We start from the raw sequence: 26,565 nt of genomic DNA, 5'->3' as shown, positions 1-26,565 counted from the left end.
GGCAGAATGCAAAATGTCCCTAATAATTATTTGTATTCTAATATCACTATTTATTCCAACTCACATAAATTCGCCGTCAAACAGAAAATTAATGATTTCTTTTAAATTTTATCATGATTTAATTCGATTATTTTATTTTATTATTAAGAAAAAATGAGTAGTCTCTCCCTTCCTTTTTAAAAAATAGAAACAATTAATTCGATCATGGTTTTGCCACCATTAAATCTTTACAACGTACAATGAATTACCGAGCAGCTGCCCACTTCTACTAAGGTTGGTCTGTTCCCTTCCCCTTTCGCTTTTGGGGAACGTCACACGTGGGAAGCACTTCGGCTACCTTATCGCAAGGGTTTCGACGAATAAAAAAGCATCCCCACTAAATCAAGAGTTTAGATGCCCGAAGATCTAAGAAGGTTGAATCAGGAATAAGTGGGTGATTTCTTGAAGGAAGAAGGGCAAGTCCGGTTCGAATCCAATTCGTGAGATGGCAGTGATCTTTAGCTGGTCATGGCCATAATGTGCTTTTCTTCCTCCTGCTTTCGTTGTCGATTTGGGAAACCCTCGCCGCCATCGTCAGACATGGAAAGACACCGGGGAAGTCGGAAGCCCCAAGCCCGCCGAGTGCGTCATCTTCCTGAGGGCGCCGCTCTCGCCCCTCCTCTCCTGTGCGAGCGACGCCGATCCGGAGCAGTGACCCCTTCAGCAGCATCATCTCTTGTGAGTGGAGGAATCGAGGCCCTTGGGAGCAGAAACGGACCTTCAAAGAGCAATATGTTTCCTTTTCGTTTCCTTCGTCCATAGTTGTTCCTAATCTCTTTGTTCTTCTTGTGTTGTGCAGCAATTTGGGGGAAGACAACGAAAACTCCGAATTGAGTTTTGTCGTCAACAAAGTTTTTGTTTTGAGGTAAGGATTTAGGAATTTGTAAAATTTAAAACAGATTTTACATAATATTTTTAGGGATAATTTCGTTAGGTCAGTCTGTTTAGATTATCAGGTAGGAGTTGATTGAGCCCTAAACATAGGTTTTAATTAATTAAAACCCAAGTTTTAATTAAACCCTACTCCCCATCGCCTCCCCTTCCCTTCCTTCCAGTGCGCTCACAGCGCTGTTCCGCCTCGCGTCCAACCCGGCGCGCTGTTCCGCCTTGCGTCCAACCCGGCGCAGCCCTCTGCTAGCGAGCAGCCGACGCCACTTCTTCTTCTCCTTCCCGCACTTATGACATCGCGTGTCCGGCCACCTGCCGCAGCACTTGCCGCCTTCTCCCCTGTTTCCACCGCCGCCACATTCCAGCTTCTCTGACTGCCACAGATTAGTTAATCATTATTTTGGTTAATTAGTTAATTAGTTTAGGGTTTTAATCTGTTTAATTAAGACTATCAGATAATAATTAATCAAGATTATTTGATTAATCAAATGATAATCAATTAATTAAGTTATTAATTAATAAAATTAAGATTAACCTAGTTTAACTTATTAATTAAGTTATTAATTAATCAAATTAAGATAAGGTAAACTGTTAAATTAATTTATTTGATTAGTTGATAAGTTAAACATGCCTATTGGCTATATTTGTTCATTTTTTGTTTTGGCCAACAGCTGCTGGAACAATGAAGATGCCCAAGCTTGTTTGTCAAAACTACAGGACTCTTTGCCCAATGGTTTGTTTTTGAATTTTAATGGTATTTGTCATCTTATTATGGGCAAAATTAAATAAAAAAATATATAATTCATTATAAAGATATATTTAATCAGATGCTGTTGTTGTTGGGAGTTTCCATGTTTGTGTTAGTGTTTCTCATTATTCAAGAGACTAAAGGAGATTGTAATAGAGAAGAAATCATCACAGTTGTGTCACTCATTAAGGACCATGAGAACCAATTGCTTCAAATAGACACCATGATGCGTGGGATAACACAGACCCTTACTTGGGAGAAGAACTTGTCTTTTCTCTTCACCACACAAAGCAAGGTAATATAATGTAACAATTTGCTTAGATTTTGTTTTATCTCCCAATTTAAATTTAACAAAATTTGATATGTAGATAGTCCCACAACTTTACATGGCAATTATGATGCAGAAATGGGTTGCAAAAATTTCTTATGTAGAGCCTCAAGGGAAAGTTTTCTCATATTATGGTCAAGGAAATGAAACTTATGTATTGTTCTCAAATGATTATGATTATTTATGGTGCGCCCAGGGATTGAATGGTATTGGAAATTCTCTGATGAGGTTACATGTTCACCACCAAGTCATTTGAATGATTCCTTGTTCCACAATGCATCATATGTCGGGATAGGTTTACAAAGCATTCATATGCTATTCTTCAACACTCCACTTGGAAATTCCACAAATGAGGTTTTGTCGGTGGGAGTACCTCTAGAAACTCTCAAGGATTCAATCTCAAGCATCAACATTCATGGTGGGCACTTGCATTTGGCTACCCGAGGAGGAGAAGTAATTGCACCAGATGGACCTCCTCATACTCATTTTGTTTAAATATAGATGATGATATAATAGGAGATAAAGCTCAATGACGTAAAAGGATTCATACAGCCGACCCCACCTACTGGGAAAAGGCTTGGTTGTTGTTGTTGTTGACAGTGGAGTATCCGTTCTTGCAATGGATGAGGATGATATGAATGTTGTAGAGAAGTATGATGACTTACCTTGCCATGGAAATATCTCTGTTTGGCCATCGCATATTAAGTGTTTGAAGATTCAAGGTAGGAGGTATCAGTTTGGTTGTTTTCTCCTAGATGCATATAGAATGGAACTGGTGATTAGTTTAATATTTAAGAGTATCTTTCTTCATACTGCATTTCAAAACTAGGATGAAAGAATTGATCTTGTTCTGACTTGAACAATGTTTGGTTGTTTACTAGGTATACGTAACAGCTTTCCCTGTGAAGGAGGTGTATCATTGTTGAAAAAGACGAGGACTATTGTTGTGATTCTAGTATTACTCATCATTCTAGGCATGGTTTTTTTGGAAGTTATGTGCTGCTACATCTACTTCATAGGTCACAGTTACAGGAAGGACTGCTATAAGCTAAACTTATCAAGCTTAAAGGAGCAATTCAACAAGCAGAGAGAAAAAGTATGAACAAGAGTTTGGCATTTGCTAGCACTAGCCACGACATACGTACATCTCTTGCAGGCATTATTGGATTGGTGGGAATTTGCCTTGCTGATGCACCTCGAGTTTCCGAGCTACATTCAAATATGCAACAAATTAATACTCGTGTAACAAAATTTCTTGGTGAGTAGTAGTATTAACCATTAGAACCATAGATGTTCATTTCCTAATACTGGTTTTGTTTTACATAACCTTTGTGTGACATGATGGTTGCAGGGATACTAAACTCTGTCCTTGACATAAGCAAAATTGAAGCAGGAAAAATGCAACCAGAAGAAGTTGAGTTTGATATATGTTAAGTCCTTGAAGAATCAACTGATATCTTTCACATTTTGGGACTCAGTAAGGGTTTAGAGGTCATATAGGATCCTTGTGATTTTTCAATTTTTACATCTACCATTGTGAGAGGCGACTGTCAAAGGCTTAAATAGATAATTGATAACCTATTGAACAATGTAGTGAAGTTTACATCTGAAGGGCATGTTGTTCTGCGTGCATGGGCTAGAAAACCAAGCTTCAAAAAAATTGAAGTTTCTTCCAGAAAAGGTTATAATTTAAGAAATGTGTTGAATCCTTTAGTAGGATGACTTTCCAAAGATAGCTTGGGGGACAATTATGTTGGGAATCTAATTGAAAGTGATCCCAATCACATTGAGATAATCATAGAGGTGGATGATACAGGTGTAGGAATCCCCAAGGAGAAAAGAACTTCTATTTTTGAAAACTATGTTCAAGTTAAAGAGTCAATGAATGGAGGACATGAAGGCACTGGCTTATGACTTGGCATAGTCCAATCCTTTGTAAGGACACTTGGAACTTTTCTTTATATTTTAGTGGTAATATCATTTACCTTTATGTGGTGGTTAATTTTTTTAATCAACAGGTGCGTCTTTTGGGTGGTGAGATCAAAATCATGGATAAAACTTCTACTGAAAAAGGAATTTGTTTCAGATTCAACATTCTTCTGAAATCATGCAAACCAAGTGATGCAAATGTGGATGATGAATCAAGAGCTGAAAGGTCGAGTTCATTGCCAACCAACACAATCATCATTAAGGATTCTGCAAATTCTCAGATTGTGCAATCTACTATTTTAAGTATGGGATTTAGAAAGGGTTTAGCAAGTGATAGCATTCATGCCATACTTTTTGTTCAAGGTGATGAAAATACACGAATAATGCAAAGATGGATGGAAATCTCAGGAGTAGAAGTGTGGGTGATTGATCATTGGAGGCTTATTTATTCCATCACAGAGAAAATTAAGAATAGACTTGGTTGTTTAGGGAGATCTAAGTCAAGGTCACTTGCAAGTTTGTTGACCACGGCAGCTGAATTCTCACACTCAAAAGATAAGTTTCTACCTCTCTCCGATATAGAGTTCAAGACTAGCTCAAAAGACTACACAAGTAGTTGTGTGTTAATTGTCATTGATTTCAGTCATGGGAATTTTCCAGAGATTGAATTAACTTTGAAGACATTGATAACTGACAATGAATCTCTCCACTTCAAGATTGTTTGGTTGGTTAACTCCAATGCTCCTACTAATGGATTAAGAAGATCTAAACACGTGTCATGCCACCTCATATTGCAAAAGTCAATCCATGGATCCCGCCGATATGCACTCTCGAGACTTATACAAGATTTTGGGAGAGAAAGTGAACATGATTTGCATAAAATGCCTAGTTATATGGAAAGTAACAAATTTGCATCAAATTCTTCATCTTTCCAATGTAGTAGCCATGAAGTGTTTTCATCAAGTCTAAATTTGGAGCATAAGCCGTTAAACGGCATGAACATATTCCTTGCGGAGGATGTACCTATACTGCAGCAAGTGGCTACAAAATTAATTTCTCGCCTTGGTGCGAGTGTTACTTCTTGTGAAAATGGGTTGAATGCTTTGGATTTAATTCGAGATGCTTTAAGGAAATTAGATTCCACGCATGAAGGTAATGCAAGTAATGATTCAAAGGGCTTTCCTTATGATGCTATTCTTATGGATTGTGAGGTGAAAATCATAAAAGCGACGTTGTTTAAGATGTCTTAAAATTCTAACTAATCCTAGTCTAATTTTTTTCCTTTACATTTGTACCATAGATGCCATTTATGAATGGTTATGAAGCAACAAGGCTTATTCGCGAAGAAGAAAGAAATTATAGCCTCCGAATTCCAATTATTGCTCTTACGGCCCATGTTTCACCTGAGGAAGAAAGAAAGACAGCACTAGCAGAAATGAATTTCCATTTGACAAAGCCATTACAAGCCAATCAATTACTTCATGTCATCAACACTGTTATAAAGGTAGCATATAATTAAATTTACATATCAGTATTACATCTGTAAAATTTTGCATCCAAATTCTGATTTTGCTTGATGAAAATGCTCTAAACTTCATGATTTAACTGAAATCTAATAGCAGGAATCAATCTGACAAGTTTAGAGAAAGACTGGAAGTAAAAGATACTTGTAATTTCATTGGAGAAAGCATCTCTTCAGGCATCCTTTGCGTCATTTCTAAAGTGCCCTTTTTTGATCCATGAAGATGTTATTATCCTTTTCCCTGGTCATAAATAAGAAGGGCGAGATAAGTTGATTTATCTTGTCTACTTGGAAGAAAATAGAGAGTTTTATTGACATGACATAGTTTTCGCTTTGCACTTTGCATTACCTTTCCTGATTTTGGTCAAATTCTGTCAAATGCAGAAATATCTTTAGCCTTGAGAAAAGAAGAATGCGTAAAATTGCCATCTTTATGAAACAATTGTATTGAAAATTTTTGATGCAATTTGACATTCATGTCGCAGAGCTCATGAGCTTTTGCAAAGGTGGAGAAACCTGATTATGCATCTGAACTCCATGATTTCTAGATGTGTGCCTAAACACAATGACTGCAATTTGTATTATCATATAGTAAGTTTGATGATCTATGTAGACCTATTCATTAAAGATTTATCTTCTCTACAGCTTATGGATTCTTGAAATGTCTATCTACGGTGAAAAAATTGCTGTGTATAATGACTGCGAAAAAAATCCAAAAAAAATAACTTATTCTGGCCTCACTATTCTTGTTTTTACATGTTTTTTTTTAATTACCAAGATCACTTTCAAAAGTTTTTCCGCAGGTTAATGTCTGGTGGTTTTGTTGCAAAAGTAATAGTTGAGAGCCTTTCTATGTTTTCACCTGCTTTTGTTTCTATGTTGATTTTGACTTATTTTTTGTTCGAATGGGAGTCACTAGAATAGGGAAAAAAAAACGTATTGGCATCTTGGAGCTTTTGCTGATAGTATCTGTTCCAGTTCTAGAACTGCTGCTTGTTGACGATAAACATCTCAATGATGCAAGTTAAATCATTTCTAAAAGCTATAACGTCTCTGAAAATTTACGTTTATAATCTATCTGACAAATTGGAGAGATACTTTCACTTTGATCGTGTATGATTGATACCGATTTTGTTTTATGAGTTCAACCCTGATCTTTTTTTATCTAGGACAATTACAGCGGACAACAGGATCTTCATCGATTATTCCAACGTCCTGCAATTGTTTTGACGAGCTATACCATTTCTTAAAGTTGGTTTGTAATCTTTTTGACAAACTGAGAATAATTCTTTCTTTTGAAGCGACAGTCATGAGAATAACCAAGTGTTTGCTCAAACTATTTGCTTGCAGCTATCGATAAACCTTTTTTAAAATGATATATCTTAAACAAAAGTTCACATTTAGAATATCTCTAATCACGAACAAAGCGTGCTGAAATCATGATACTACAAAATATCAGGCATTTAGGGACGAATTTTTTTAAAAAATTCGTTGCAAAATTATTTTGCAACGAAATTTGCGACGAAAAAATATTCATTGCAAATCAGTCATCCCTAAATTTAGCGACGAAAAACTTCTCTTGGCAACCGAAAATCTATTTTTTGCAACGAAATTCTAAATTCGTTGCAATCTGTAACGAAATCAAAATTTGTCCTAATTTGCAACGAAAACTAAATTCGTCGCAATTGGCAACGAATTTTAATATTCGTTACAAATGGCAACGAATTCAGAATTTTGTTGCAAATCTAAGAAAAATTCTAAATTCATTGCAAATCTGCAACAAATCAGATTCGTTGCAAATCTGCAACAAATTTTCAGTTTTTCGTCGCTAAATTTAGGGACGACTGATTTGCAATGAATATTTTTTCGTCGCAAATTTCGTTGCAAAATTATTTTGCAACGATTTTTTTTTTAAAAATTCGTCCCTAAATGCCTGATTTTTTTTAGTATCATGATTTCAGCATGCTTTGTTCGTGATTAGAGATCTTCTAAATGTGAATTTTTGTTTAAGATATATCATTTTAAAAGAGGTTTATCGATAGCCGCAAGCAAATAGTTTGAGCAAACACTTGGTTATTCTCTTGACTGCCGCTTCAAAAGAAAGAATTATTCTCAGTTTGTCAGAAAGATTACAAACCAACTTTAAGAAATGGTATAGCTCGTCAAAACAATTGCAGGACATTGGAATAATCGATGAAGATCTTGCTGTCCGCTGTAATTGTCCTAGATAAAAAAAGATCAGGGTTGAACTCATAAAACAAAACCGGTATCAATCATACACGATTAAAGTGAAAGTATCTCTCCAATTTGTCAGATAGATTATAAACGTAAATTTTCAGAGACGTTATAGCTTTTAGAAATGATTTAATTTGCATCGTTGAGATGTTTATCGTCAACAAGCAGCAGTTCTAGAACTGGAACAGATACTATCACTAAAAGCTCCAAGATACCAATACGTTTTTTTGTTCCCTATTCTAGTGACTCTCATTCGAACAATAAATAAGTCAAAATCAACACAGAAACAAAAGCAGGTGAAAACATAGAACGACTCTCAACTATTGCTTTTGCAACAAAACCATCAGACATTAACCTGTGGAGAAACTTTTGAAAGTGATTTTGGTAATTAAAAAAAAACATGTAAAAACAAAAATAGTGAGGCCAGAATAAGTTGTTTTTTTGGGTTTTTTTTCGCAGTCATTATACACAGCAATTTTTCCACCATAGATGGACATTTCAAGAATCCATAAGCTGTAGAGAAGATAAATCTTTAGGGAATAGGTCTACATAGATCATGAAACTTACTATACGATAATACAAATTGCAGTCATTGTGTTTAGGCACACATCTAGAAATCATGGAGTTCAGATGCATAATCAGGTTTCTCCACCTTTGCAAAAGCTCATGAGCTCTGCGACATGAATGTCAAATTGCATCAAAAATTTTCAATGCAATTGTTTCATAAAGATGACAATTTTACACATTCTTCTTTTCTCAAGGCTAAAGATATTTCTGCATTTGACAGAATTTGACCAAAATCAGGAAAGGTAATGCAAAGTTCAAAGCGAAAATTATGCCATGTCAATAAAACTCTCTATTTTCTTCCAAGTAGACAAGATAAATCAACTTATCTCGCCCTTCTTATTTATGACCAGGGAAAAGGATAAAAACCTCTTCATGGATCAAAAAAGGGCACTTTAGAAATGACGCAAAGGATGCCTGAATAGATGCTTTCTCCAATGAAATTACAAGTATTTTACTTCCAGTCTTTCTCTAAACTTATCAGATTGATTCCTGCTATTAGATTTCAGTTAAATCATGAAGTTTAGAGTATTTTCATCAAGCAAAATCAGAATTTGGATGAAAAATTTTATAGATGTAATACTGATGTGTAAATTTAGTTATATGCTACCTTTATAACAGTGTTGATGGCATGAAGTAATTGATTGGCTTGTAATGACTTTGTCAAATGGAAATCCATTCCTCAGGTGAAGCATGGGCAGTAAGAGTAATAATTGGAATTCGGAGGTCATATTTTCTTTCTTCTTCGCGAATAAGCCTTGTTGCTTCATAACCATTCATAAATGACATCTATGGTACAAATGTAAAGGAAAAAATTAGACTAGGATTAGTTAGAATTTTAAGACATCTTAAACAACGTCGCTTTTATGTTTTTTACCTCACAATCCATAAGAATAGCATCATAAGGAAAGCCCTTTGAATCATTACTTGCATTACCTTCATGCGTGGAATCTAATTTCCTTAAAGCATCTCGAATTAAATCCAAAGCATTTTGTAGCCACTTGCTGCAGTATAGGTACATCCTCCGCAAGGAATATGTTCATGCCGTTTAACGGCTTATGCTCCAAATTTAGACTTGATGAAAACACTTCATGGCTACTACATTGGAAAGATGAAGAATTTGATGCAAATTTGTTACTTTCCATATAACTAGGCATTTTATGCAAATCATGTTCACTTTCTCTCCCAAAATCTTGTATAAGTCTCGAGAGTGCATATCGGCGGGATCCATGGATTGACTTTTGCAATATGAGGTGGCATGACACGTGTTTAGATCTTCTTAATCCATTAGTAGGAGCATTGGAGTTAACCAACCAAACAATCTTGAAGTGGAGAGATTCATTGTCAGTTATCAATGTCTTCAAAGTTAATTCAATCTCTGGAAAATTCCCATGACTGAAATCAATGACAATTAACACACAACTACTTGTGTAGTCTTTTGAGCTAGTCTTGAACTCTATATCGGAGAGAGGTAGAAACTTATCTTTTGAGTGTGAGAATTCAGCTGCCGTGGTCAACAAACTTGCAAGTGACCTTGACTTAGATCTCCCTAAACAACCAAGTCTATTCTTAATTTTCTCTGTGATGGAATAAATAAGCCTCCAATGATCAATCACCCACACTTCTACTCCTGAGATTTCCATCCATCTTTGCATTATTCGTGTATTTTCATCACCTTGAACAAAAAGTATGGCATGAATGCTATCACTTGCTAAACCTTTTCTGAATCCCATACTTGAAATATTAGATTGCACAATCTGAGAATTTGCAGAATCCTTAATGATGATTGAGTTGGTTGGCAATGAACTCGACCTTTCAGCTCTTGATTCATCATCCACATTTGCATCACTTGGTTTGCATGATTTCAGAAGAATGTTGAATTTGAAACAAGTTCCTTTTTCAGTAGGAGTTTTATCCATGATTTTGATCTCACCACCCAAAAGACGCACCTATTGATTAAAAAAATTAACCACCACATAAAGGTAAATGATATTACCACTAAAATATAAAGAAAGGTTCCAAGTGTCCTTACAAAGGATTGGACTATGCCAAGTCCTAAGCCAGTGCCTTCATGTCCTCCATTCATTGACTCTTTAACTTGAACATAGTTTTCAAAAATAGAAGTTCTTTTCTCCTTGGGATTCCTACACCTGTATCATCCATCTCTATGATTATCTCAATATGATTGGGATCACTTTCAATTAGATTCCCGACATAATTGTCACCCAAGCTATCTTTGGAAAGCCATCCTACTAAAGAATTCAACACATTTCTTAAATTATAACCTTTTCTGGAAGAAACTTCAATTTTTTTGAAGCTTGGTTTTCTAGCCCATGTACGCAGAACAACATGCCCTTCAGATGTAAACTTCACTGCATTGTTCAATAGGTTATCAATTATTTGTTTAAGCCTTTGACAGTCGCCTCTCACAATGGTAGATGTAAAAATTGAAAAATCACAAGGATCCTATATGACCTCTAAACCCTTACTGAGTCCCAAAATGTGAAAGATATCAGTTGATTCTTTAAGGACTTGACATATATCAAACTCAACTTCTTCTGGTTGCATTTTTCCTGCTTCAATTTTGCTTATGTCAAGGACAGAGTTTTGTATCCCTGCAACCATCATGTCACACAAAGGTTATGTAAAACAAAACCAGTATTAGGAAATGAACATCTATGCTTTAAAGTTTCTAATGGTTAATACTACTACTCACCAAGAAGTTTTGTTACACAAGTATTAATTTGTTGCATATTTGAATGTAGCTCGAAAACTCGAGGTGCATCAGCAAGGCAAATTTCCACCAATCCAGTAATGCCTGCAAGAGATGTACGCATGTCGTGGCTAGTGTTAGCAAATGTCAAACTCTTGTTCATATTTTTTCTCTCTGCTTGTTGAATTGCTCCTTTAAGCTTGATAAGTTTAGCTTGTAGCAGTCCTTCCTGTAACTGTGACCTATGAAGTAGATGTAGCAGCACATAACTTCCAAGAACCATGCCTAGAATGATGAGTAATACTAGAATCACAACAATAGTCTTGTCTTTTTCAACAATGATACAACTCCTTCACAGGGGAAAGCTGCTACGTATACCTAGTAAACTACCAAACATTGTTCAAGTCAGAACAAGATCAATTCTTTCATCCTAGTTTGAAATGCAGTATGAAGAAAGATACTCTTAAGTATTAAACTAATCACCAGTTCTATTCCATATGCATCTAGGAGAAAACAACCAAACTGATACCTCCTACCTTGAATCTTCAAACACTTAATATGCGATGGCCAAACAGAGATATTTCCATGGCAAGGTAAGTCATCATACTTCTCTACAACATTCATATCATCCTCATCCATTGCAGGAACGGATACTCCACTGTCAACAACAACAACCAAGCCTTTTTCCACTAGGTGGGGTCGGCTGTATGAATCCTTTTACGCCATTGAGCTCTATCTTCTATTATATCATCATCTATATTTAAACAAAATGAGTATGAGGAGGTCCATCTGGTGCAATTACTTCTCCTCCTCGGGTTGCCAAATGCAAGTGCCCACCATGAATGTTGATGCTTGAGATTGAATCCTTGAGACTTTCTAGAGGTACTCCCACCGACAAAACTCCATTTGTGGAATTTCCAAGTGGTGTGTTGAAGAATAGCATATGAATGCTTTGCAAACCTATCTCGACATATGATGCATTGTGGAACAAGGAATCATTCAAATGCCTTGGTGGTGAACATGTAACCTCATCAGAGAATTTTCCAATACCATTCAATGCATGGGTGCACCATAAATAATCATAATCATTTGAGAACAATACATAAGTTTCATTTCCTTGACCATAATATGAGAAAACTTTCCCTTGAGGCTCTACATAAGAAATTTCTGCATCATATTTGCCATGTAATGTTGTGGGACTATCTGCATATCAAATTTTGTTAAATTTAAATTGGGAGATAAAACAAAATCTAAGCAGATTGTTATATTATATTACCTTGCTTTGTGTGGTGAAGAGAAAAGACAAGTTCTTCTCCCAAGGGTCTGTGCTATCCCACGCATCATGGTGTCTATTTGAAGCAATTGGTTCTCATGGTCCTTAATGAGTGACACAACTGTGATGATTTCTTCTCTATTACAATCTCCTTTAGTCTCTTGAATAATGAGAAATACTAACACAAACATGGAAACTCCCAACAACAACATCTGCTTAAATATATCTTTATAATGAATTATATATTTTTTACTCAGGATCTTAGCATCCTCTGTGTGTCTCAACTGATTCTTTAAACAACAAAAAGTGTGTAACACAGAAAATAGTTATCCATCCGATCTTTTTATGGTGTCTTTGATCATGAGTTGAAAATTCTAGTTGGAGGTTGGAAGCAAAGGAGGGAGCAAGCCAAATAAAGTTTTTTTCCCCCACAAGCATATAAACAATTGAATTTCAGAATCTCTTTACTAGTAAAGTAAAATTACTACGTACTGAAGGGCTCGTCTTTGGTTATGATGTTGAAATATAGGGTAATGACAATTGGAGAAGTGGTGTTCTTTTGACAGGAAACTTTAATGCAAGTTTATGCTTGGCTAGAAATAGAGTAGGGTAAAAGATAAATAGAGAAAGATAGGTTCCTAATATGATAGATCACCTGTTTGGGTGCATAGTGAGCATCAGAATGCAGTGAATCTACTTGGTATGAGGGAAAAAAGGTTCTTGGGTCTTGGTGTGCCACATGGGAGGTTGTAAATGGTAAAATAAGTTTCTTTTTAAGTTTGTTTTTAACTGCTCATTCATTTATGTCACTTTTTTCCCCCCATTTTCCATGGGATTTTTTTCGTATGTCAGATAGAGAGTTTAGTGGGTATCAGTCACTTGATGAACTCATTTACATGATAAACTATGTGCTCTGCTGTCACATCCTTTTGTACTTATTCCAGGTTTGTGTTGTCTATCTCGGGTTCATTTTGTCCCACTATGTAGCAATGTTTCAAAACTTGGTACCTTATGAACAGGTTCTATCCTGTGTGAAATTACAGTCTTTATGCCTTTTTTTGGTTTTCCAGTCTTTATATGCACTTGACATACCAGGTCTTATGCCACCAAATATATTCACTTCTTATGACATTGCTACGAACAAACGTTGAGGTAGGTACTTGGGCTTCAACTGACTATTGTGGACATTAATATGATCTTTGACTTATTTTACATGATTACTCAATCCAAGCTTGAAGGTGAAGCTGGGTAGCCTATGTTTCGCTGATTGGTTTTAAGAGCAGTTGCAAATGTTATTAAGATGTATTCTTCTTTGCTTACAACAGAAACTGAGGTACATGTTTTGTTACTTCTTTTTAACAATGTGTCATGCTTAGTTATATGCAATAATTTATGACTTTTCAGATAGGACCTTATATGTCAGGCTGGCCTAATTATGCGGTGCTAATCAAAGTATGCTGATGGAAAAATCAAACTGAACGAGTTCAAAAATTCTTTTTTTTTTTTTTCAACTCTCAGGCTGCGCTTGTTTTCCTATCAAATTGAAATTTAGGTCTCTGTTAGGATCTGTTTCTTCTCTCTGACCTATTAGAAACCATGGTACTATAGTAAAACTCCTTCTAATCCATTCATATTGGTGGATTTCTGTTTCACAACTTTGCTTATAGCTGGGTTTAGGCCTGGAGGAAAACGTTACCGGAATATTTCAGATTCTTTTGAATTTTCAACTCTTAGGCTGAGCTCATTTTCTCATATTGGAATTTAGGTCTCTGTTGGGATCCGTTTCTTCTCTCTGACCTAGTGGAAAACATTTCAGTAAAAAATTCTGCTAACCCATACATGTTGGTGTATTTCTGTTCCACAACTTTGCTTGTACATGGGGTTAGGTCTCGAGGAAAACATTACCTGAATATTTCAATTTCGGTGAAGTTTTCCACATAAGCCTGGCTTAATCCACTCATGAACACCTTACAACTATGCATCCTATCTGACAGACTGCTAAATTTTGTGGTTCTTACACAGATTACCCTTAGTCGGAGTTACCCGCATATATGACCTAATGTTGCCTGCATCAAACTATAGCATTTGAGGAACAACAACAATAACTAAGTCTTATCCCACTAGGTGGGGTTGGTAGCATTTGAGGATGTGGATTAAAATACCATGTCGAATCGGTGGAAACTAGCGAAACATTTCGCCCGGCGACCGGCGTTGACACGACCCAACACGAGGCCTCGCAACAGCCGAGAGGCGTCTCGCGATCCCGCTGCTGTAGTGGAGGGTTCGCATGACCCCCTCGGCAACCGAGGGGCGTTGCGCGACCCCCCGGCCGCAGAATTGTGCTGGTTGACAACGAGTGTGGGATTGGGGAGGAAGATGAAGAGGATAACAAGGAATGAGGCCTAACTATTCTTGTTTATTGCCTTCATGAATTAAGGTTCTTTACTGAAGAAGACTACTTACTCGCCCTTCATACCTTGAGCTTGCACACTAAACCTTGTTGCTCCCCAATGGCATCACTGGTCAGGCAGTCTCCCTCCATTTTTCCCTTGTCTTAGTCTAGAGTCAGGACTACACCATTTTAGGCTTGACATGTGATCTGATTAGCATGCACCACTAACTTCAAGCGACAAAGACTGAGATATAAAAGCTAGCCTTGCATTGATGATATTTGTAAAAATTGAGAGTGAAGAGAACTTTCAGCTTGAATTTTTTTTCACTATTGACTGAATGAGAAATCAGGAGGTGGGGTGCGCTTCAAAAAACATCCAAACCTAACATAGAAAGCCAGAGAAAAACTGGATAAGTTGTGTCTCAGCTTTTGGAGCCAGGTCAAAATTGTTGGGGCTTGTCCATTTGGTATTATAGATTCTTTTGCTCGTGCTACCTAAAATTAGGTTGTCTGCCTATGGATCCCTCTGTGTGGCTCAAAATTCCTAATGATGGTTGAATGGTTCACAATGTGGCCATCATTAACCATAGCTGAAAAGGAAATAAAGCTTCTAAAATTTTCAGATTTTCTTCCTGGAATATATAGAAGGAATAAATTGGAAGTTACCTTTTTATTTTCTTAATAATCTAACCCAACTAATTGAGACTCACAGGTTGCTGTTGTTGATGTTCTTTTGCTTCATAATTGATTAAGTGCAGCTATTCATATCTATCTTTTACAAATATGGAGCATTTGATAGTCATTCTCATATCAATTAGTCAATGCTACCATTTTCAGTATTTCCTCCATAGCAACGTGTTTGTTTTTTTCTGATCCATCAGATATTCAATTCCCAAAGAAGAAGATTCTGATTTTTTTTTATTACCTATATATGATATCTGAGATACATCTTTATTCAATATATTTTCTGGTATTAATCCAGCTGCATAGAAGTCACTGGCGCATACAGTGCTCAGAATAAGGAGATAAATATAAGTTTGCCAGCAATTGGTCTATTGTGGAGTGCAACAGACTTCATTGGCAAAGGATTGGGTTAGAATCTTGTCCATGAAGCTCATGATTATAGTGCCTCTTGCATTTACATGACAATGCCTTAACTTAGCGAATATCTGACAGGGGAGACTTCTGATATTACTTCAATTGCGGAGCAGAATAATTATTATGGAATTTGTGAGGATGTTCAAGACATTCATACTACTGAAGCTAATGAACCAGTTCCTATGAAAAAGTTGATTGATTATAAAAGCTTGCTCTTTTCAGTTTTCACCATTCTTGGAATCTTGCAGCAGATGAGTGGCCTGAGGTATATTGCTTTCCCTACAAATGAGTTTACTTATACTTTCTGGATTATTTGTTCGTAGAAAACTACCTTCACCGGTTGATCTGTGCACTGTCCAGTACAATCCATACATGTTGTTCAGTGCTACTAATCAAATTTGAGCTTTCTGTAAACTGCAAATGGTTTATATGAAGTTGATTTACATTTACAGTATATATCAGTTTACTTTTAGTGAATATGTACACAACATTTGTAGCTTTCTCTTGGCACGCTTAGAGGTGTAAATTGGGCAGTGTGGCCAGGGGCACGGCCATACTCGTGGCACGACCTAGCATGGCACTGCCCAGGTTGACTTGGGCCTTGCCACGCCCGGCTAGGCATACCTGCTGGTCCAGGCCTGACACAGAGGTAGCCACCCTGGGGCTTGGGCCCAAACTGAGCGATGCTTGGCCTGACATAGTCTGTGGTGGTCGAGCCTTGTCCAATCCTCTTAGTAATATTTTTTTCCTGATTATTTGTCTTTTTTTTAGAAATTTTAAAGATGCTTATTGTTATTATTTTTAAATAAATCAGCTCATGGGCTTGGAATGCCATGAGCTTGAGGTGCACAAACCCAAACTCAGGTTCGGCAATGGTATATGGATTAACAGACAGTGTTTAACATGTCTGATTGCTTCTTATATTAAGTCGGGCTTAACATGAAATTAAATGAGCCCATCAGGCCCATGCTAGGCCCAACAAGATACAACTTGTTGACATCTCTAAGCATGCTTGGGTTCGAGTATATTTGATGTCATGGCAAAGGGAGACACACATGCTTGTTTTATCATGTGCCATGGGAGGCAAGAAAGGACTCTCTGTCCTCGTAGATGATTTAGTCTCAATGGTGAAGGTCAACAAGATGATATTTTGATTGATGTTGTTAGCTTCTGCAGGAGGTGGAGGCACAGAGGCTAGATAAAGAGGGCAAAGAAAAGCAGCAATAATTAGGTGTACGGAAGTTGGTGAGGGATTTACAATCTTGGACATGAATAACCTATCCCTTAAAAACTTAGTAAATAAATAATCTACTCACTAAAATCACATGAACCACAACACTTTTTTTTTGATGAAAGGTAAAAGGTAAATTACGTGAACCACAACACTTGTTCATATAGAACATGGTCATGAAGCACTGTGGTTTCTAAAATTACAGTAAAATATTGATGAATTTTTTATTAGCAAAATGATATATGGTTGACAATAGTCCATAACAGAGTTGGATATAAGTTTTCATTAATTCTGTAAGTGCATGCTTCGCTACGATTTCATTATGTTAGCAACTATAAAAGTAGTTAATCTAAGATCACTGTAAGTCATTTTTTTGTTTCCCACTAAAAAGATAAAAATGGGTTGGAAGGTACACTAAGGAAGATTTTATAATTGATAGAACTAGGCCATGCATCGTGCAAACACATACTCTATTCAATTCCTTGCCTTGAATGTTAAAATGTTTGGCAATCTTGGTCGATCCCAAAATGGATTGACTGAGTTGGATAGATATTGATGTTGGTCGATCTGATTAGTGCCGATTCTTGGACAAGTTCTAGAAATTCTTTAATGTTGAAACATCAATCTCAATTTGATGAAATTCTAGTAGAAAGCAATGACATAGTGAGAAAATTAGACAAAATTAGGTGAAAAATAGAGGTAATTAAGCAATCATGTTGACCCATTTGGGAATCTCCCACCAACAGTGAAGACAATTTTGTGGAAAGCTGCTGGAGTGCCAAGGACAAGGAGATTGTGATAATGTGTTTTGACTCAGGAGTGCATATGATGTTTATGCATGCAACATGTTGCATGTGCGAGGTGCGACACTTCTCTTCCGTGTTGGCCTGAGGACAGACTTGCGGAGGCACTGGAGGTGAGCGAATTGTCCTTTTGCCACCATGAGGTGCGACACTTTTTTGCTAAGGAGCACAAAACTTTTTCCTGGTATGACTATTAACTTTAACACATTGATATCTAATAGGTACTTGTATTTATTTTATTTACATAGTAGTTAATTATGATTAATAATATTTGTATAGTAATTAATTATTTGTTGTCCATTAGTTATTTATGCCATTCTAATTTAATTAATATTTATTGTAATTATAATTATATTTATTGTAAGCTTAGTTGATTTAGTTTTAGTTTAATTCAAAATTCTCTAATGAAATTAAATTAATATTTTTGTAAGTTTTTTGATTTAGTTTAATTTAATATAAGCTACATAATTTAATTAAATCAGATTTAAATTATATAATAAATTTATGTATCAATATAATTTGATTAATGAGTTTTAATTTAGTTTCAAAGGATTTAATTTATTAATGCTATAAGATTATTGATCATTTTTAGATTTTTTAATCAAATATAAGTTTGATTGTTTATATATATATTTTGATGTGTTTTCTTATTTGGTTCATTTATATTGTTATTTTATTGTTTTCATTTTTTTCTTTCTTTGAATTGTTTTACCTATTATTGTTCCACCGATCCCAGTGATCCAGCATGCGGATACTTAATTTTTTGGAACTTCCAATATGGCAACCATGCTTCCTTATCAAATCTAAAGACGACAGCGTAATGAGGCTATCAGTAAAAAAGAAAATGGAGGATTGAATAGAAAGCACATCTGGGACCTTAGCTTAGCCAACTCTCTGAATCTCTCCCTCCCAATAACTGTATAACACTCACCTGCCATTGCCTCCGCTTTGAGATTCTAAATCTTTGGAAGTTCAGCCAAAGTTTTTGTCATTTCTGCCAAGCAGCTGATTTCTAGAAGTTTTCCCACATCTACAGAACCATAGATCCATCCTTGGATCAGGGTATTATCAGTTTATGCCATATGTTTGGATATCTTGTGGTTCCAATCGCATCAGGATTGGATGGTAAAGGGACTTCCACATTGACTTTGAGCTTTTTTTTTAACAAAAACACATCCTTCTACAACTTTTCTACATTCTAAAAATAGGTGCTGAGCTAACTCCGGAATCTGGCGAACCCCATTTAAGTAAAAACGTTAGTTTATGTCCTCTATAAGAATACCCTTCTTTGACAGCCTAGCTTTTGTGTTTACTCTATCAAGGAGGACTAGCCACATTAATATCTTTTAGAGGAGTAGTAGACTTCCAGATTATTGTTTCAACATCAAAAGTGCATACCCAAACTGATCAAAATGATCATAGGCTGAAGCCACATAAAAATTACCATCTCTGCACAATCTTTACACAAAACTATCCTAAATTGAGTGGATGGAGTTCTGGTGAATCCTCTCGTGTAGAGCTAGCAGGTTAGAATGGTGTATTCAAGGTTTAAAATCTTGACCCGTGCTGAAGTTTCGGTCCCAGACCGGAACGATACGGTTTCGGTATCGTATCATGCTGTGCCGATACGGTTTCGACATTTTTTTATTTATATATATTAATTATTAGATAAATATGTTTATTGTGTATAATTTAAAAATAAGTTGTATATTGATTTTATATAAGTTCTCCGTTATTGAACAACTTAATATTGTTTGAGAAAATAATTAAATATAGTTTTCTTTAAAGAAAATTGATTTATTAAAAAATCGAATTAAAATTGATACATCATAATATATTACCTTTCTAATAAGTGATGTGAATCAAATGGAAGCATTAGTTCTTGTAACATTTTCTTTAAGTCAACTCTATAGTTATTTAATGCTCAGATTAAATAATCATAATTATATAAATTAATACAAAGATGTTATGTTATATATAATAATTATATAAATTAACTATTTATTTATTTATTTAATTATTAATTTAAATAATATATATTTAAAATAGTAAACAATATATTAGAATAACAATTAAATATTAAAATAGAAAAAATACAAAATAATTTTAAAAATATCAGAATATAAATTTGTTTTTTTTAAAATAATTTTTTTACAATTTTTTAAAAAAAATTTAGAGTTTTTTTAACTTTTTTAGATTTTTAAACAAAAAATTAAATTTTTTAAATAAAAGTTAAAAAGTAAAAATAATTTCAGAATATTAATTAATAAAATTTATTATTATTTTTAAAATTTTAAATATATTTTTTTGGGATAATTTAATTAGGAGTTTATGAAAGCCTCTTTAAAATATCATACTTAGGAATTGTTTAAATAATTAAATCTCATTATTAACCTTAGCATTGCCTCCACCCCCGCGTCGCCCCGCGCCTGCATTGCCTCCAGCGGCTCCGGAGGCGTCTTGCGATGTCTCCGGTGGCGCTAGAAGCTTCGCGGGACGCTTCCAGTGCCGCCAAAAGCGTCCCGCAACGCTTCTGGCGACACCAGAAGCTACCGGCGACAACTCAGGAAGCGCACGCTTGACGCTCAAAACGGCTGCGCTTGCGGTGCCGGTTTCTCTCCCTAGGCAGAAAGGTGAATTTCGTTCGTGCCGCCCGGCACGAAACGGAATTTCAACCCTTGGGTGTATTGGTCTGTTAAACCAGAATTCTTCTAATTATTGTTGCTTGCCTCTTTTCAATTATACAGGTCGTCATATTCTAGTATTCACACCACAAAACCAGAAATCTGTCTGTTTATATGTTGGTGCCCTACTCTGAATTCACTCCATCCACAATTGTTAATATAGAATTGAAAGCTAGTAACTTGCTAATTGCCTACATACACTAAAATATATTGTTTTGGAATTCTACACTAATACAAAGAATGGGGTTTTCACCGTGGTTTTTAATCTAATTGTCTAGATTGATTAAAATACATTATTTTGGAATTATGGACTTTTTTTTTGATAAGAACAAATATCATATCATAGTTCAAGAATACAGAAAATGGTCTATAGTGGCTACTTATTGCTAGGACCAAAAGAATCTAGATATCTCCACAATGGTATGATATTGTCCACTTTGGGCTTAACCCTCATGGTTTTACTCTTGGGCTTTACCCAAAAGACCTCATATCAATGGAAATATCTTTCTCGGTAAAGACCTCATATCAATGGAAATATCTTTCTCTTATAAACCCATGATCTTTCCCATGTGTTTTCAATGTGGGACTATGTTTACAACCTTCAACCCCAACAACCGCTCCCCCCAAACAAAGGACCACAGGATCCCCCCCTTAAGTATCGGGTCACTCTTGACCTACTCAGGGTCTTCCCTTGAGTATTGGGTCACTCTTGACCTGCTCAGGGCCTCTCCTCGAGTATCGGTTCACTCTTGACTTGCTCAGGGTCTCCCCTACTTTGTTCAAGGTTTCACCCACGGTTCGATCTTGGATCATGACTTTGACTCGTGCTTCTTTCGGCGGTTAGTCCGGTGAAAAACGACCTATCTCTGATACCAATTATTAAGACCAAAAGAATCTAGATATCTCCACAGTGGCATGATATTGTCCACTTTGAGCCAAAGTCCTCATGCTTTTACTCTTGGGTTCTACCCAAAAGGCTTTATACTAATGAAGATATCTTTATCTTATAAACCCATGATCTTTCCCATATGTTTTTAATATGGGACTATGTTTGTAACCTTGCAACCCCAACACTTATGACTGATGCAACATTAGATCAAAATACACTTCTAAAGACCTATACATGTATACACATACTCCTGAATATCGTTTTAACACTTAATTGCCCGCTCTCAAAGATAGTATCAATGAAGACAATGCTAAGTACCGGGCCTTCGTAATACCCTATTCCTATGGTAACATCTCCCAAATACTCTTAGAGCTTGTCTGAAAGTGTAGAGCCAGTCTCTGATCCTCCTCCATAACTCAGGAATAGGGGGACACTCAAAAAACCAAATGCTCCTGTATCTCCAAAATCTGTCGACAAAATGCACACTGCTTATCCTCCCAGTACTCCTATCCGTCTTTAGTGCGAAGCGTCCCAAGGCCAACGTCCAACAAGTGGTAGCATGACTAGGCTGCAAGTAAGTTTTCCACACCGTTTGTGCCCATACCTTCTTAGGATTGGATGTTTAAAGAAATCATATGCTCATGCCACTCCACTGCCCTGTGCGAACCATCCTGCCCGTCTTTGTCTAGCAGCAAATGCCGAGCCCACATCCGAAAGAATTCGGTCCCGTATTAGGAGTAACCTCTTAATCAAGGGTGAATCTGAAGGGGATACTTCCCAGGACAACACATCTGCATGCCTCATATACATGTGGTGAACCCATTTGATCCAAAGAGCGTCTGCTTTTACCTCAATCCACCAAAGTACCTTAGCTAGCAGAGCTAAGTTCCAACTCATTAACTCCCTGAATCCCAAGCCTCCTTTCTCCTTCGGTTTACACATACCAGCCCATGATACCGGAGGGTGCTTAGATGTCCATATGAAAGATTTGCAAATGTTATAGATATGGTCTAGGCACTGGTAAGATGGGCATCTGTAGATGTAGCGGAGGCCGGCAAGAGGGGGGTGAATTGCCTGAAAAAAATAAAAACTATATCCTCCTTGTGCTTTCAACTCAAATAGTGCAATAGTAAATAATAACAAATAAATTAACAGAAACGAAAAGAGACTCAACTATTTACTTTGTTACAACCAAGAAGGTTGTTAATCCAAGGCAGTAAGAAAAGCGCACTGAAAGATCTCCTTCTCTGAAGGCGAAAAAGCCTTTTACACTTTGAAAGCTTAGAACTATTGCTAGAAATAACTACACAGTTGATTGCTTGAGTTGATGAATAATTCCTAGCTCCAGGGACCTTTAAATAGCCTCTGAAAATTCTATCTCGGAGGTCCAAGGCGCTTTCAACTGAGGTCCAAGGCGCCTCTATCGAGTGAGTGGATAAAACTTTATCTGCAGCGCAAACGGTCATTTTTGACCAGATCAAGGCGCCTTCAATGAGCCATGAAGGCGCCTCTGTTGCCTGCTTGGAGGCGCCTTCAAGCACCATGAAGGCACCTCTATGGGCAGTACAAAATTTCAGCTTCTTCGTTTTGGCTTCCGACGCTCCGTTCGCTTGGGTCATTCCGGCCAACCGAAATAAGGCTCACCCGAACTCAATTTCCGGCCTTCTCCTCGAGCAGCGTTCCGACCCGGCTAAACGTCCCTCGAACGCCGCGCATGTTTTTCTCGCCCACCGGTGTACTCTTCCGCAGCTCTCTCGTCCTTCGGACGCACCGAACCCGTCAGCTCCCTTCCCGCGCCGGCCTTCTCGCTAGCTGCGTTTTTCACTCGACTTCCTGCGCTCCTAAGCTCCTGCACACTCAGACACAGGGATAAAACACAAAGCAGGACCTAACCAACTTGGTTTATCACATCAAAACAACCACGGGGACTAATAACATCTAGAAACATTCCACCCTTTGAAGCACTGAGGAAATAAGCTGTGCCTTGCCTGTATAAGATAGAGTGTGTCTCGGCCAACCATTAACATGCTGGACTAAGGAGTTAAGGAGAGGGTTATAGTCCGAAATCCGAAGCCGCTTAGTTGCAAGGGGAACCCCAAGATATTTAAACGGTATAGATCCCTCTTGAAAGCCCATGATGGACAACAACCTCATGCAGACCCTATCCTCAACTCTAGCCAAGTAGGTGCATGATTTCAACCTATTAACCCGAAGGCCAATTCTTTCCCCAAATTCACGTAGACAGGAAGGAAATTCTGCACTAATACAGAAGAAGAATGGACCTTTCACTATGGTTTGGAATCTTGCATTGTACAAGCCAAAGCAATCAAAATGTATTGTTCTGAAAAATTACTAAAACGCAATATTACTCAACATAGATAATGTCTCTATTTTATTGTCAATCATGCCAAAGTATCATGCCAGCTTTCATCACCCCTTGGTATGCTACAATATAGGTCAAGATGAGTTAAGATAATGTTGCTATTTTTATACCTTGACAATGTCAAAACTATTTCATTTCAAAAGGAACACAAAGCTCAAACTTTAGTTTGTAGTTGTCGTATCTTCTTATTTTTCTTCATTTCCTTCCACCCCCAATTCGTCACTAGCACCATATATCGGAGCGAGGTTCAAAATCTTGAACAATGCCGAAGTTTTAATTTTTGGATGAAAGGATATTGTTTCGGCATCGTACCGATGTTCCAATGCATGGTGCCAGTAGTGAATTGGAGGTTGAAGGATGACAGAGATGAAGCAAGAGGAGACATTTTGGTAATTTATTACATCTTAGTGTCTACATGATATCAAAGCAATATCGTTCTAGTTAAAGGCCGAAACTTCACAACAATTCAAAATTTTGATATTGGTTTTCACTAGGTATGGTTCCATAAATCTGAATTTAAGGTAAGGAAGACGAAAATGTTCAACAATATCACATGATCAATGGTACAACAACGATGTTAGACTAGCTGGTAATGTGTGACGTGATGTTGATCTTTCAAGTGTAAGTAGTATTTTTTTTACCATGTATTTTATTTCACGTGGTAGAATCATGTAAATCACATTTTTCAGGTGCTTTCAATTACCTTTTCTGCTTTTTACTTGATTTGAGTTTGCATTTTAGCTTACATTTTGTTTTACACTATGAGCATACTATACTGGAAGTTATAAAACAATTAAATTAAGCATCTAACTGTGCATGCCTTTGGAAGCCACAAGCCAGCAGCCATCAATAACTATCTAGCAGTGCTCGTAGGAACTGAATTAGTTTGGTTGAAGTTCTCAGAATTTTCATTTTCGATTTTGTGTTTCACTAAAACAGTTTTCATTTTTTATTTCTTTTCTGAAAACTGTTTCCTATAAATTGAGAACAAAAATTGAAAATTCTGAAAATTTTCATAGACCAAACACAGGTTTTTATCATCTTAAAGGTCCAAATTCAAACATAATTATTATTTCTCAATTATCTTTCCCTATTACATTTGAATTTAATTAAAAATTAAAATATTGCTGATCTTTTACCGTTAAGGAATTCAGCAATTAGAACTTTGTTCCAGACTTTAGGCAGTCACGGTCAGAAGATTTCCAGACATATGTGGGAGGAATGCCTCTTGAATTATGTGTTTCCCATTTTGGACGGTGTAGATGTGCAAAAATTTAACCTGCTTCATCTTTCGGTATGTTAACAATGCTTCCCATAGGCATCAAGTTCATTGAGGGAAGAGTGACAAGGGAAAGATCTAGGAACTCAAGTAGGAAAAGCTATTCATATGCTCATTCACCATAGGTATAAACTGTGATGAATATGCATTTTATAATTTTAGTTGCCTTTAGGAAGCATGAAAACTGTTTCCATGAGCTGATAAACTGAGTTTCGTAATAGAGCCCCAAAGCAATGGGATGAAACAATTGTATTGGTTTTGGGATGAATAACAAGGATGTTATGCTCATTTTTCCCTTTTCTTCGGATCCAAACTTTCTTGATCTCTTCAATGAGTTAAAGTTATACGGACTCCTGTAGAGTAGCATAATAAATGGGAGTAAAGAAGTTGCTCTGGCAGCAATAATCTGTTTACAGACAGTTGTTAGTTCTCATTGTCCCAAGGTCGTAGTTTGTATGTCCAAACAAATGGCTTATAGTTTTTTAGCAAATAATGGCTGAACATAAGAACCGAATCCAATCCAATTTAAGTAGAAAAACGGAATACTCTTTCATGCTATGAAAAATGTAATAGATATTCATGAAATCTTTTACTGACATGACTAGTTTCACTGAGAAAAATTATTGCATGGAAATTTGGCATCGTCTTATATAAAATCCATGCTTGATGTCTATAAGCTTGTAATTCAGATGTTCCCCAGTTATACTAGTAGTTCAGCCAGCAATGTTAAGCAGGAGATACTGCTTGGACTCGGTAATTAATGGAAAATATGATTGTATAAATTGTTTATTTTCGATTTCCCATTTTCCATTGATTTTAAGGCATTGTCTTTAACAGGAGATCTGTATACTCAAGCACACATGATGTTTAATGTGGATATGTATTTGCAGCTTCTTGGTATATTGCATTTGGCAATTAGAAGTTCAAAGAATTCAAGCAATGTGGAAAGAGAAGCTGTAAGTTCTCTCATCACAGATATTTTTAGTGGGCTTTACCACGCGTTAATCTGATCTCAGCTTTCAGATATTAGTTCTTCTATAAAGTGAACAAATTCAGTTAATAAAAGTAGAGAGTAGGCATTGTTCAAATCTTCACCTGCTCCAAGGACAGCACAGGAGGTCCATAAGATGATTGAGAAAAACAGAGATGTCTCAGTTGCATTTTGCAGTAGAAAATACGTTTTAGAGGAGAGGAGAACTAGATGCTTGGAGAAAGTAAAGATGGGGCATTCCCTTCTTTGGATCTAGCTCGAGGAAGTAAACACTGTAGAATAACCTTCTGAAAGCCAGCCAAGAGACAAAACCTGGAAGCACAGTTGGGTTAACACAGCTTTACCATGCCTAGGACGTGCTATTTTGGTATAGTAACCGTGCTGGATCTGAAAGTGTGGAATCTCTGCAGGTGGGGCAGCAAAATATGGAACTCGAAAAGGTTATGTAGGAATTGGTCTTTATAAAGTCAAGGCTCATAATATTGGTTGTAGGTGATATATACTAGAGGAGGGAACAGAGGCCAAAAGTTTTGTTTTCTCTGGAGCCAGCAGTAGTTTCCATTGGATGAAGTAGGC

General features: G+C 36.6%; 2 protein-coding genes and 1 pseudogene across 5 annotated transcripts; 2 read left to right on the top strand and 1 right to left on the bottom strand.

The window, feature by feature from the left end:
- Positions 1–247: 247 nt before the first annotated feature.
- On the top strand, positions 248–26,287 carry LOC121988607. Of its 4 annotated transcripts, XM_042542122.1 has the most exons (8): positions 250–717; positions 839–904; positions 1,599–1,660; positions 13,184–13,572; positions 15,614–15,723; positions 15,808–15,994; positions 25,688–25,751; positions 25,836–26,287. In XM_042542122.1, exons 4-8 carry the CDS (start codon positions 13,529–13,531, stop codon positions 25,860–25,862), a joined length of 432 nt encoding a protein of 143 aa, XP_042398056.1. In that variant the 5' UTR covers positions 250–717; positions 839–904; positions 1,599–1,660; positions 13,184–13,528; the 3' UTR covers positions 25,863–26,287. The 4 variants fall into 4 exon arrangements, with proteins under 4 accessions (XP_042398055.1, XP_042398056.1, XP_042398057.1 ...); XM_042542123.1 differs by lacking the exon at positions 25,688–25,751 and having other exon boundaries at positions 252–717; positions 25,889–26,287; XM_042542125.1 differs by lacking the exon at positions 25,688–25,751 and having other exon boundaries at positions 252–717.
- On the top strand, positions 3,102–5,566 carry LOC121991315 (probable histidine kinase 2). The gene is made up of 5 exons (XM_042545327.1): positions 3,102–3,261; positions 3,355–3,416; positions 4,022–5,143; positions 5,233–5,436; positions 5,555–5,566. The coding sequence occupies exons 1-5, from the start codon at positions 3,102–3,104 to the stop codon at positions 5,564–5,566; spliced, it is 1,560 nt and encodes a 519-aa protein (XP_042401261.1).
- LOC121991314 lies at positions 8,917–11,605 on the bottom strand (annotated as a pseudogene).
- Positions 26,288–26,565: the final 278 nt, after the last annotated feature.

Source organism: Zingiber officinale, chromosome 6B (genome assembly GCF_018446385.1).
Source record: "Zingiber officinale cultivar Zhangliang chromosome 6B, Zo_v1.1, whole genome shotgun sequence".
NCBI lineage: Eukaryota > Viridiplantae > Streptophyta > Magnoliopsida > Zingiberales > Zingiberaceae > Zingiber > Zingiber officinale.
This window is presented reverse-complemented; position numbering and strand designations above follow the sequence as displayed.